Source organism: Aspergillus pseudoviridinutans (assembly GCF_018340605.1).
Source record: "Aspergillus pseudoviridinutans IFM 55266 DNA, scaffold_5, whole genome shotgun sequence".
NCBI lineage: Eukaryota > Fungi > Ascomycota > Eurotiomycetes > Eurotiales > Aspergillaceae > Aspergillus > Aspergillus pseudoviridinutans.
The window spans coordinates 2,237,458-2,250,042 of NW_025091285.1; the positions used below are offsets into that span (position 1 = coordinate 2,237,458).

The 12,585-nt window shown below is 50.3% G+C and overlaps 6 protein-coding genes across 6 annotated transcripts; 4 read left to right on the forward strand and 2 right to left on the reverse strand.

The window, feature by feature from the left end:
- Positions 1 to 638: 638 nt before the first annotated feature.
- Positions 639 to 3,077, forward strand: Asppvi_007841 (polyprenyl synthetase family protein; the record flags this gene model as incomplete). The annotated part of the gene is made up of 8 exons (XM_043303724.1): positions 639 to 948; positions 995 to 1,023; positions 1,072 to 1,325; positions 1,378 to 2,011; positions 2,085 to 2,209; positions 2,253 to 2,416; positions 2,468 to 2,715; positions 2,763 to 3,077. The coding sequence occupies 8 exons, from the start codon at positions 639 to 641 to the stop codon at positions 3,075 to 3,077; spliced, it is 2,079 nt and encodes a 692-aa protein (XP_043159659.1).
- Positions 3,078 to 3,127: 50 nt separating this feature from the next.
- Asppvi_007842 (uncharacterized protein) lies at positions 3,128 to 4,600 on the reverse strand (the record flags this gene model as incomplete). Its single annotated transcript, XM_043303725.1, has 1 exon — positions 3,128 to 4,600. One exon carries the CDS (start codon positions 4,598 to 4,600, stop codon positions 3,128 to 3,130), a length of 1,473 nt encoding a protein of 490 aa, XP_043159660.1.
- Positions 4,601 to 6,236: 1,636 nt separating this feature from the next.
- On the forward strand, positions 6,237 to 6,688 carry Asppvi_007843 (uncharacterized protein; the record flags this gene model as incomplete). The annotated part of the gene is made up of 2 exons (XM_043303726.1): positions 6,237 to 6,399; positions 6,435 to 6,688. The coding sequence occupies 2 exons, from the start codon at positions 6,237 to 6,239 to the stop codon at positions 6,686 to 6,688; spliced, it is 417 nt and encodes a 138-aa protein (XP_043159661.1).
- A 322-nt stretch (positions 6,689 to 7,010) lies between these two features.
- Positions 7,011 to 7,259, forward strand: Asppvi_007844 (uncharacterized protein; the record flags this gene model as incomplete). Its single annotated transcript, XM_043303727.1, has 1 exon — positions 7,011 to 7,259. The coding sequence occupies one exon, from the start codon at positions 7,011 to 7,013 to the stop codon at positions 7,257 to 7,259; it is 249 nt and encodes an 82-aa protein (XP_043159662.1).
- Positions 7,260 to 9,871: 2,612 nt separating this feature from the next.
- On the reverse strand, positions 9,872 to 10,429 carry Asppvi_007845 (uncharacterized protein; the record flags this gene model as incomplete). The annotated part of the gene is made up of 1 exon (XM_043303728.1): positions 9,872 to 10,429. The coding sequence occupies one exon, from the start codon at positions 10,427 to 10,429 to the stop codon at positions 9,872 to 9,874; it is 558 nt and encodes a 185-aa protein (XP_043159663.1).
- Positions 10,430 to 11,853: 1,424 nt separating this feature from the next.
- Positions 11,854 to 12,401, forward strand: Asppvi_007846 (uncharacterized protein; the record flags this gene model as incomplete). The annotated part of the gene is made up of 3 exons (XM_043303729.1): positions 11,854 to 11,858; positions 11,905 to 12,237; positions 12,290 to 12,401. 3 exons carry the CDS (start codon positions 11,854 to 11,856, stop codon positions 12,399 to 12,401), a joined length of 450 nt encoding a protein of 149 aa, XP_043159664.1.
- Positions 12,402 to 12,585: the final 184 nt, after the last annotated feature.

The window sequence follows — 12,585 nt, forward strand, 5'->3', positions numbered from 1 at the left end:
ACAAACTTAATCATGCCTTACAACAATCAGTTGCCTGAGCGCGCGCATAAGGATCAGGATGCTGTCTTCTTTTCATTATATACAGTGTTTTCATCCCTATCTAAGTACTAAATTTCGGTTCACTGGAGACCAGGTAGATAGAATAGACACAGCTGCTGGATTAGTACCTAGTAAGTTGCTGACTGTGATCTGCACTGTTATTCCCCTACACTACAAATGGCGTCTAGACAGGTCCTTAGCTGAGCGGTTTAATGGTTGACCTGTAGACATCACTAGGTCCAAAACCTTCTCCTGCATATTGATCTGCGCCCAAAGGCCCCTAAAGCCCAGCTGAAGCCCCGCAAGCAAGCCACAATCACCATCTACTGAAATATACCACCACTAGCGGCCGAGAATGCGTGCAGACAGACTATTTTGTTATTCTAACGCCATCACTTCTGAATAGTGGGCATCGTGGAGGAACGTACATATTCTGCGCAACACGTCCGAGCAGCCAATCATTAACCGCCAGCATGGGGACGCTGAATTGCTTTTTCAGGACGGACAGACTCGATAAAAGCCCCATTCCCCGAGTCGACGGAGTATTGTACCTGGAAACGCATCTACCATTCTAAACATCACCGATACTCCTAGCCAGCATGTCCGATTTTCCTAATCTTTCATATAACTATCTCTACTCAGATCCTCCAGATCCAAACGAACAAGTGCCCCCACTGTTCTTCAACAGCCTACCCTACCGCAAATCGCGATTCCATGAAACGGCCACGTCTACATCGCTTGACGTAATCAAAAGAGTCGCTGAACACTCGTCAGAGTCTGCAGAGTCTCTTCTCCGGCGAGGATGTATCGCTTCCACTGGTCATATGATCTCGTGGGCTGCGCCCGAATTGCCACCTGCGTTGATACCGCTGACGACTGAGATGTCCGAACTGCTTTTGCACTATGACGGTAATCAAGCCTCCGTTTATTGAGCTACATGTCCTTATGCCTATAGATGAGATTGATACGCTTGATGCACGAAGAGTAAGATTCCTGTGCCTTCTTTAACGGGCAGGCACTGATGATGAGTAGAAAAAAGACGCCCTGGCTGATTTCACCCTGACCGTCCTGTCGATGTGGAAACTTGGTCAACCGCCAGTGTTCGAGTATGACATAAACAAGCGATTTGAATTGTTGTTGAATAATGTATCCGACTTCTCGCCTGATGTAAGGTCGCTGTTCTTCAGAACGACGGTGGATATTTTTACTGCTCAGTCGACGGGCAGCCAGTCCGGGATGTCGTTTGAAGAGTACAAGAAAGCTCGGATGGCGAGTTCCACTGTCAAGTGAGCCGATGCCTCTAACTTGCGAGTCTGACTTGATGCTAATCTGGATTAGACAAGCGCACGAGTTCCTTACTTATAAGCAGGGCCTGCGGCTGACAGAAGTCGAAAGGCAGGCCGTCTCGGAAATGGTCGATTACGGTGTTTTGAGCGCATCCCTGTCAAACGACTACTATAGCTTTCATCGAGAGTTTGACGACCAGTTTCGTTCAGGAAGCCTTGATGCGATGCACAATGCAATGGCGCTGCTGATGACTGAGTATGGATATACCGAGCTTGAAGCAGGAAATATCCTGAAGTGCGAGGTACTCGCCGCGGAAAAGAACCTGATGGAGCAATACAGACAATGGGAGAAGTCGTCGGTACCCAAGTCGGATGATTTTCGCTCCTACGTCATTATTTTCATTCTATCAATTGGCGGAGCAAATTACTGGCAGGCTCAAACTCCCAGATATAGCGACGATGGGTTTACGACCACTACCGAGGATCGAGCTCGGCTGCTTCAACCGCGACGGGACCCGGTCCTTAAACTAGAAGGACATCCGCCTCCAGCAGCACTCGATGAGAGCCAGAAAAAGTCTGTGAATGGAGAGAGTCATGAAGCAGGTTGCCTGGGACCCAAAGTTGCAAACGGCACTGTCTTGGAAGTCGATGTTTGCGCACCTTTTCAGGTTGCCGATGCAGACCAGGTTGGTTTTTCACGTCATCTGCTGCCAATAGCTAATGTATCAGATTTGTATGGCTCCGTTCGACTATATAAAGGCACTTCCTGGCAAAAACACTTTGGCCAAATTCATCAATTGCCTACGAGTGTGGTTCAGTATACCAGATAATATCTCTACAGTCATGAGAGAGGTCACGGTCATGCTTTTCAACTCCACACTATTGTATGTATACCCAACCAGAACAGTTAACTCGCTAATGATGCAGACTCGATGATATCGAGGATGGCTCAACACTTCGCCGTGGCAGACCCGCTGCCCATCTCAAATTCGGACTCAGTCAGACCGTCAACACCGCCACCTTTTTGCATGCGGAGGCTGTAGGCTCTACTCTTGAGCATCTTGGCCCTAATTGTTTGAAAGTAATACTAGGTAAGTCTCTCTATCCCATGGTCGATACTCTATACTAATATGATTTTCTAGAGGAGATCAAAACACTTGCTCGTGGCCAGGCGCTAGATCTGAACTGGACGTTCAACAAGACTCGTCCGACTCTCAATGAGTACTTCATAATGGTCGACCATAAGACTGGAGGCTTTTTTCGACTGTTACTACGTGCCATGTGCTCTCTGACAAGCAGTGAAGTGGACCCTGACCTGCAACATCTGATTACCCTCATTGGGAGATATTATCAAATCCGCGATGACTATCAGAATCTCGCGTCTGATGAGGTGGGTTATTCCAACTCAACTTATCCCCCAAGACTAACGTGGACTAGTACACCGCGAAGAAAGGATTCTGCGATGATCTAGACGAGGGCAAGTTCTCGTTTCCGGTCCTCCACTTGCTCGAGCATAGTCCGAAGGCGGACGAACTCTTCAAGCTCATCTACGGAGAGGACAAGAAGGCGCAGATGCCGCATGCGGACAAGCTACGTATTCTGGCCGAGATGAAGGAGTGCGGGAGTCTGACGTATACATTGGAGGTGCTAGAGAAGCTGTTCACTACAATGCTTGAGACGCTGGACAGAGTGGAGGAGAAGATGGGCAAGAACAAGCCGCTGAGATGTCTGATGCTCATGTTGAAACTATAACTTATATACATAATTTATCAGCCTCGAAAAGCAAAATGGAAGTCAGACTACTAAAGCCCCGGACGCTCATAATACTCCTCAAACCTCCTCTGAATCTCGGCTTCCTGTGAGGCTATCGCAGCACAATACACCGTCTTCATCAGAACCCACACAACAACCGCAGGAATCAGAAACACCACGGTCCAAGCAAACACAAACAGATGATCCAACAGCGGCGGGTCATCTGCAACCTTCTCCCTATCGCTGATAGTCCTCCATTCCTCCCCAGTCGACCAGGGTCCATCCACCTTTCGCCGCGGCCCTCGCGCGATCCATACACAGACCTCGACCCCCACTCCTAGTATCACCAGAGCAGCGATCACCTCCGCCACCCACGCAAACGTAAAAGGCGAAATAGGCGGATACCCAAACGCCAAGAAATACACCACACAAGCAACCCCCAGGATAGTCAAACACATAAGCTCCAACACGCGGCGGCAGAAGAGGCCGCGTTCACGCAGAACGGCCATCACCACCGACCCCAGAAGCATCGGGAAGAGTACCACCAAAGTAACCCTCGTACCCAGGGAGACGGCAAACATCACCCAGCGGGGTCTCATGATCCACCMGGTGGCGAGGACGGTGATTGTGCGTAGATTCTGGTGGCCCAGGTACAGGAAGACGAGAGCCTCGAGGGTCAATGACAGGTAGGGCTGTGCGCTCTCTAGTACATGGAATAGTTTGAACAGGCGACAACGTGTGTGCGCGCAGCAGAGTCGGGGGTCGACAGACTCGTGGTGTATGACTTTGCGGAGGTAGAAGTCTTTTGCTGCGGTCATGCGGCTGCGTTCTGCCTCGTCGGGGCTTTGGGTCGTGATGGAGACGAATTTCTCGATGCGCGCGCAGAGGGGGAGAAGGGCCTTTGCGTCTTTGGGGTCGATGCTCTGTTCTGCGATGGCTTCATTCCCCTGGACGGGGTTCTGGTCGGATTTGCTGGGTTCAGCGGGTGTTCGGGTGCTGGACAGAGTGATGAACGGTACTTCGGGCCAGGTTGTGTGTACGACTATCCTTGTCTGCGATGGGCGGTAGTATCTTGCCAGGAGCTCGAGCAAGAGGAATTTGGATACCAGGCAAGTTGCCCATGTTGTCGCCCACCAGACCTGGACAAAGTAGACCAGACTGAGGTAAAGCGGGAGGGTGATCAGGACGAAAAACACCCATCGGGCAGTAACGTAGCTATTCCGTGGTCCTCGTCCGAGGCCGCTCATCACGTAGGGCCCACCATGACTCTGGAATTCCTTCTCTGAGGCGATCCATAGAGCTGCCGGAAAGTCCGCCAAGTTGGATACCCTGCACCCGAGAATTCCAAACACATTGCGCAGAAACCAGAAAGCCCCTGTGATGGGTGATATAAATGCGGTGTTGACTTTCAAGTCATCGATGAATGAAACATGGCCGGCCGGCTGGAAGAGCACACTGATCGATGTGCAGAGCAAAGCGCAGAAAATGTGCCATAGTGGGAGGGCACTGTCTTGAAGACACATGTTGCATTCTCCTCCAAGCTGAGGTTGGCCGTATCCATGGTGGGATTAAGTATTCCTGCTGAGCCGCAGACCCTGACGCTGCTTAATTTGCTTAGCTTGGCGTTCATTTCGTATAAAACATGGCCGGGTTCTTTATTGGACGGAAGTTGGTTAAGCGAACGGGAATAGCGCCACGTTTTCCCAGAACGGAAACATGGCTTCTGAGGCCCCGGTCCTACCCGCTGATTGGAGCATTCGCATCGGTTACTTTGCCTATTCACCGTCTGGCTTTATTGTCTCAGCCTCATCGTTTGAATGGGTCCCCTTACAGAACAACGAATGGCTGAGTGAATATGTTGTCTTTGGGTCATTCACGTGCTTCAGCAATATAATCTTCTCCATTTCTCTTCTTCCTCTTCTACCTTCTTCAACTCTCTTCTTATCTTGTCAGCCATTCAACTAGCTACAGCTGCCCTTTTCTGGGTATCATTCTTGCGGCAGACCTTCTGGGAAGGGATGTGCTAGAATTATTTATAAACCTCGCAAGCTGCAAGGACATCAAAGATGGCTTGGGGCTTTACTAAAGCTTGATGAATCAGCGACATGATAAGCTCTCTAGACTGAGCCAACGGGTCTTGCTACGGGACAGACGATACTGTCGTGGCCGAGCATGTTAAGCTTGAGAAGGAGCTTATCTTACAGGCAGATGAGCTCTACGTGCCCCCCTTCGTCACCGGGTTCAGGGTCCGTTTTGCTGCTAGCACAACCAGTCTATGTGAACAAAGACGAACTTTCGATCTGCGCCCAGACTTGGCTAGCTTTTCAGGCGGTGGGTTGTAAGAGCAGCTGCTCATTACAAGGTTAGTAAATCATCAAGGTCAGGTACACTGGATATTGTGCTGACAGGTTTGTAAAGCAGCGCTGGGTCTCCTCGACGGTCTTTGCAGCTAAAGGACACTTTTGCCCTGGGACCCTGCCCCAAAATGGCCAATCACGTACGGAGAGGATTTTGCAGAATCGGAGTACCTGACATGCTTGGGGAACGATGAGAAAAGATGCGGACAATCAGTATTACTGAAAAGGAAGAAGTGTTCCGAATTCCTGCGAGTCGCTTTGTTTCTTTATTTATCTTATAGGACGGTCAGGAAGTTGTACTTCGCTTTCGTCGGCCTTCTGCCTTTGCCTTCTTTTTTCCCTTGCCAACTGACTCTATGATCCTGAAGTGTGATATTGGTTCTTGCATCTGCAATAACATCGACCTGAATCAGGAGAATGATCCAGCCATAGCGGAGGCCTGTCTGTTGTGCCCTAGAGCCCCCTGTCACCTGCTGTTTTAAGGCAGCTCGTTGCACTCTACTGAATTTCTAAGGAAGTCCCTGACCGTCGACACCATTGGCTATCTGGAGTCGCGGCTGCATGGCTTGGAAAACGCAAGGCTGAGATGCCGCGCACTATTGTGCTATCGTCCTATACCAGTTGAGCGTTGAGGACTATGTGCGAGTCGGACCGCAAGGGTAAGCAGGCTGATGCAGCAGATGGATGGTTAAAAGAATCTAACTCATCCCGGCTTCGATCAAGTTGAAAAAGATTGGCAAATCAATTTTCGCTATTGCAATGCTGAACAGATCTGCCTAAGAAAGATCTCCTCCCACCTGAGATGCAGGGCACGGAGGTGACTCTGCCTGAGTTCACCAAGGTCCAAGTCATTGTCCGTGTGCCTAAGCGCTCAGGACCACCGACGGAATGGACGGCTAGTGGGTTCACAGTACCTGAATACATAGAGGACGAGGGATTTGGCGCCATTCAGATCGTCCTCTACGGTCCACGTCTCGGAAAACTCTTGAACACCAACCAGGACAAGACGGCGCCAGTGACGGCGATAGCAGCAACCCTAACGATGAGAACAAGCACACGATTAAACTACTAGTCAATATGCAAGAGGCAGACCCTGTGCACATCGGTCAGACTAGAGATGGCGACGCGACTGATTCTGGCGCCGACCGAAATGCCAGGGAGCCCAAGAGATTCGACACCCTAATGGCCAAACCATCCGGACCAAACATCATCAAGCGGTTGCACGGCTCGAGGCACGCCACGTTTGGTTTCTGACCGCAACGCCGTTGTATAATCGCACCGTTGACCTATGCGGCTTGTGAATACCACTCTCTCGCCTACTCTCGCCTATGTCTCCGGAATAGGTTTAGTGCCGTACACTCCTCGCCTTTCTACTCACCTGTACGATAGCTTCATCTTAGAAAGCTTCTTAATTAAGTCATCTATTCGTTCTCACACGGCTATCTAGCGATCCTCTTCTCTGGGCTGCGAAGATCAGGGGTTGTCGACGACATTGCAGAGGATACGGACTGGCTGGCGGAGTACAGGGTGTTTGCGAGTATGCCATCACTGCCCTCGCCCTCCCTAACAGCTCCTCATGCCCAAAGTATTTGTTAGCCTTCTTACTCGGGGCCACCTTAACCCCAGCAACGCGTACTGGGTGCTCCCCGTCATCATGGAGATGATCTGCCTTCGGAGAGATATGGGAGGCCCGGTTGACTGGGCTGACGAGGGCCGCCTTATTGACGACGACATTTCGCCTAATGCGCATCATGTCAGTGATATCAGGCATCCTGGAAGGGTCCGTCGGGAGCACAAGCTGTGGTTCATCAACTACTCACGGTGATGGAGAGGACCACCAGCGCGTCCGACAAGGGGGCGCATCCTCTGTCACCTTTCCTTCAGCACAATGCTAGACGACTCTTTCTGGTTCCTATGTGTCTGGTTAGCAGATATGACAAGTCGCCGTATCCTCCTGCAGGCATTCCAATGCCCCTCCTACCGTCAACTACCATCGCGATCTATCCCGGCTTCTGCGAAGAGTTTTGACCAGTCTCCTAGATAAGAGTAGCCGGACCCTGTAATGGTCAGCATCGCGTTGTGGCGCGAAAGAGTCTCCTTGATTGTCGGCGAAATTTGACAGCCAAATCAGCTGTTGATGTTGATACCTTCCAATTTCTAAACCAACAAATGAGGTAAATTCAAATCATGGTCAGATTGTACATTTTCTAATAGGAATAGCTATACTACCGGTCAGCGGACGTGTGTGGGGAAGACCTTATCCAGAAAAAGGTGATGGCCTCCCTCATGGCGAATCGGCAAGCGATTCAAAGCCAAATACTGAAGGATTCAATGCTGCTCAGTCCACTACTAGGCTACAAGGCCTCTCGCCAGCTGGGAGGGAGAGCGCAACTCTTATTTTGCTGGCTCATACTGGTTCACTACTCGTCGTTTCTTCGTCAAAAATGGCTGCGACCAGCCTGGCAGGGACCTGCTACGACCCGGATGCGAGCTTCAACCTGGGACCATTCGTGAACTTGGAAGCCACTCAGACAACGGCAACACTCCGCTGTACAGAATTATGGCCTTTCTGCGTTGCGCGGAACGGAATATTGTTTTCAGAAGAAATCAAAATAGTCAGGCAGTAGTCTACGTCGGCCCTCTTATCATCAGGTTCGACGAAATATTGACTGCAGATGCAGTGCATTGGTGTTGTGACCCGTCCCTCGTCCCAACACTGCAGACTTGGACATGGCCCCTAGGCGCAGTGTGTGTTGCCAGGCTACCTCAGCAGTAGCTACGCCAACTGTCACTGCAACGGTGATGGCGCTTATTGCAGCTTCTGCCGTATATGTCTAGCAACTCGTCAAGTTCGACAACACAGTGACCGAACTTTCTGGTCAGATCCTTCTAGGGACACATGCAGAGTCTCATTGGTCGATTCTATCTTTGTTGATCTGTTTGTTTACTTGCGCTCGTGAACAGCGATCAGCAACGCTGAGGTCTTCGAGAATTTGATCAATCTGTGTTTCGATAAAGATCGCAGCGCCCGGAGTGTCTGACACAGATGGCTGCGACGGGAAGAGTGGATCGTCGTTGTATCGCTCCCAGACGTAAGAAGCAATCGGAAAATGCGAAAAACCACGTTAGCGGAAAGAACTAAATCGACAAAGATCGACTAGTAAGAAACAAAGGATTTCAAAAAAGACGAAGGAACGTCGCTGACCGAACCGGCGCAATTGAGGCTACATCCAGGACATCTACAATGATGACATGAATCTTCGGATAATCTGCGTCACACCAGATCAGGCCCGACTATGGAACTCCGTCAGGCATTCCAAGTGGATATGTCATTTCGCGATGCGGAACGAGAGGTCAATCATGGACTCACTCGTACCAGCTTTAATCAAATGGGTAATCTTCTTTCGTCTTCGAAAATAAATTGATCGAATGCTCGAAGACCTCAGCCGCCCGAATGTTACACGAGGGGGACGACACGATACGAGAACTTCCTGGATTGAAGCTCGTTCGTGTTTTCCTTTTGTGCTTTAGCTGCGTCAGGGCAAGCTGAGCAGATTGATGGGCTCCTGCATGGATGGGATGGAATTCGCTGCCTGGCAGCCGATGGGAGTACGGATCTGTAGGGCGTTCTGTCGTTAGTAACTGTGAAACCCTGGTATGCACCTCGCGATATAGCGCCCCAGCCGGATCTTAGTAATGAGGTCATCCGTGGGTTAAGCCCGCCAGTAATGGTATCAGCATACTAGCAAGATAGGAATGCAAGCTTCATACATCTACCAATAGGTACCAGAACCACCAACCTTTCTGGCCCAGGGTCTTTTGTCCTACTCTTGGTCGGAAGAAGTAGCCAGTTCTAGTCTCATTTCTCCAGGGTATTTCTATGGAATACACCAGCCTATACTCTGTATTTGACTCTCACTCGGTAATTCCACACAGGATGGCTTATTGGGATGATTGTATCAGGTTCTCTCGTCAAATCTCAGCTAACAGCGGCCAACTAGCGCGTCATCTGAAATGAAATGCTCCTGAAGGGTCAAGGAAGCGCAGCTTTGATCAGCGCGACACTATTTCGTCATGACAAAGCGCAACGGAGAGAAAGTGGTAATCGGGCTGAGGGTGAAGCCGAGGGAAGATATCTGGTCTCTGAGCTTTGGACGCTGAGTCGCTTACTGTATTCAACAGTGGAGGCCTCTAGGTCTACGCAGGTAGATGCCTCACCATTAGACACATTACTTGATACGGTACAATTCTCCCTCTCGAGGACATTTTACATTTGGCAAAGCCTACGAATGAAACTTGCGCATCCTTGCTGACATTCCAAAATTGGACGCTGGTAATAAGTATACGAACTATTGAAGGGAAGGCATATCCCAAGAACAACCTCATGGCCTCACCCTATTCAACTGCAAACACTCCAGCCTCACTCTAAACGCAAAGTTAACAATTGTAGCTCATCCGCAATCCAACACCAGGCCCCTGCGCAAACTCAACGCTAGTCGCCTGCTTATACCACCCCGCAATACTCAACCGATACGTCATCTTACTCGAGCACGAGAAACTATTAACAAACTTCGTCCTCGCCTGGTTCGGATCCGATTCGAAGGTCGTGCTACCGACCAACGCTCCGGTTGCCGGACAATATGCCCAGGACACATCGATGCCGCGAGGAGACCGGCTCAGCGGACCGTTCACCGCAAAGATTTCGACGGGCGCGGCGGCTCCAGATGTCGTGATCGGGGTGCCGGCGGGGAAGGAGTAGGAGAGCGAGCAGCCCCAGCTGCCGGCTGTGACGTTGAATTCGACGAACATGTCTTCTTTGTTGGTGCCGCCGGCTTGCTGGGAGATGCGGAAGCCGGGGAGGTAGGAAGCTACTGGCTGGGCTTGGGAGACGCGGGCGATGTCTGGGGTGACGGTTGTGCAGCTGGTGGCACCGGGCAGTGCGTTGATCAGAGGGACGAGGGAGAGGAGAGGGGTGATGTATGTGAGGAGGTGCATGGTGATAGCTTGAGATGGAAAATATGTGATATTGATGTTCTGATGGAATGCGTTGATGGGCTAGATGGTTGTTTATGGACATGCGGACTCTTATATGTTTCTGGAAGGAACAGCAGGCCCAATGTCCTGGGATCATAGCTCATCACATTGTGCATCCTGTAACGCAGATAGTATCTCGGCTTCTATCGGTCCCTTCAGCCATCTGAGTCTCGAGTCCATCCGAAATCGAAATGTCGCTTAGGCAGCGTTCTATATGGTGGTGTTTCAAGCATGCCAGATGGCACCCAAACGGAAGCATCTCCTCGAAAGTCAAACCATTTCAGCTGACTCGAGGATACCAGATCCGGAGATTTAACTGAAACAGATCCTCAAAAGCTGACATGATATACGTCAGGGCTGAGACATCTCTGCTTGGCCCTTCGTATTCCAGGGAGTCGCCGCACGTGTCGCTCGATTCCTCGCCCATGTCTCAACTGCACCAGTCATCTTTAATGGTATGATCACGCCCGGCATTTGGTTGGATTGTCAGTTTTGCTTTTGAGGATAAGGAAGGCTATGTCGATGCGTTGCCTGATTCCGCCATGTCCTATCGAATTGTGCACCAGCTTACATCTACCGGCTTAAGCAATAGCTCGTGATAAAATGATCAAACCACAACGTCTACTAATCCATTCAGCCACTGGTGGGATGATTTTGAGCGCAATAGTTAACAGACTATCCTAGTGGGATAATTGACCAGCTCAGATTATTTGTCACTGTAGAGGTTGCGAGTATAAGCATGGGACAGGGTATCCTGCACATGAGCACACAGAATCTATACAGTCTATCCCATTAATTCTAATATGCATAGCTTGGACCAGAATACTAGGCGGTATTAGATGGCGAGGGAACATTAAATCATTCTGCTACGAGTGGGGAGTAACTCGTCGAAGTGTTTCCCTTGTCCTAATGTATCGTCACCACAGACAATTCTCGATACACTTCTCTCAAAACCAGCTTTTGGATATCATACTACGAAGATCTGCTTGACTGTACGCTCTCATATAATTGAGATTCTCACGAAGGAAAAGCAGCGGGTCGTCATCCGCCATGATAGTCAAGTCCCCAAGGAGGCATCCTTGACTAGACGTTGCAATCGCGGTGCAGAAATGACTTGATATTTCAGCTTATACAGGGCATTCCTAAGTTGTGACCTCATTGCCATTGTGATGAGAGTGAAGATCGATAAATGTGCAGGTGCAGTGAAGGACGCTCCTTCCTTGGATGCCTGAGTCCGAAACAGGCACCTGCAGCAATGGCGAGATCATCATGCAGTCATTATACACACCTCTCAACACATCTTCATTTGCATCTCTCCTTTGGCCATCTCTTCCATCACCTTTATCCCTGACTACGAACGATATCACCACTGAGCTATATCCAAGATGGGGTATGTGAACAAACAATCCTCCACATCATCTACTAACAAACACCAGCTACACGCATTACTACCACATCGATAACACCTCCAGCCGCGAATGGAGAGCCGCCTGGCCCCAACTCGTCGAGGACGCCCAGAAAATCGTCGACAACTCCAGCGTTCCCATCGGCGGTCCCGACTTCGACGAGCCCGGCCCGCCAATCATCGACGTACAGCAGGGAATCCACCTCAACGGAGTCAGAGACGACGGATACGAGCCTCTTTGCTTGAACCGGCACGGGAACGCGGGGTTTACATTCGTCAAGACAGCCTATAGGCCATACGATGAGGTGGTTGCGTGCATCCTGCTCAGGGCGGCTGTGCTGGCTCCGAACTGTGTCAGCTTGAGGTGATTGTTGCAGAAGGGATGGTGTCTTGGAGTAAGCTGACGGCGTTGACAGTTCGGATGGTGATTGGGAACATGATTGGTCTACGCCTCGCCATTTGTATAGGGATTTGTGGGATGAGGATGTTGAGTGTCCTTGGAGTGAGACTGAGGTTGCGGATGACTGAGTGTCGCGCTGGGCCTTAAGGCAGGATGTTTGAGGTCATGCTAGACGGAGGTTTCAATAGATCCCGCATGCTGTTGCTAGTGATTAGTCTAAATTATAACTGCTTCGTTTCAACTATGCACTGTAGATTTTATAGAATTGTCGGCAGCTGAGGTGTCCTCAAGTGATGGCCCGGTCGTCCATTA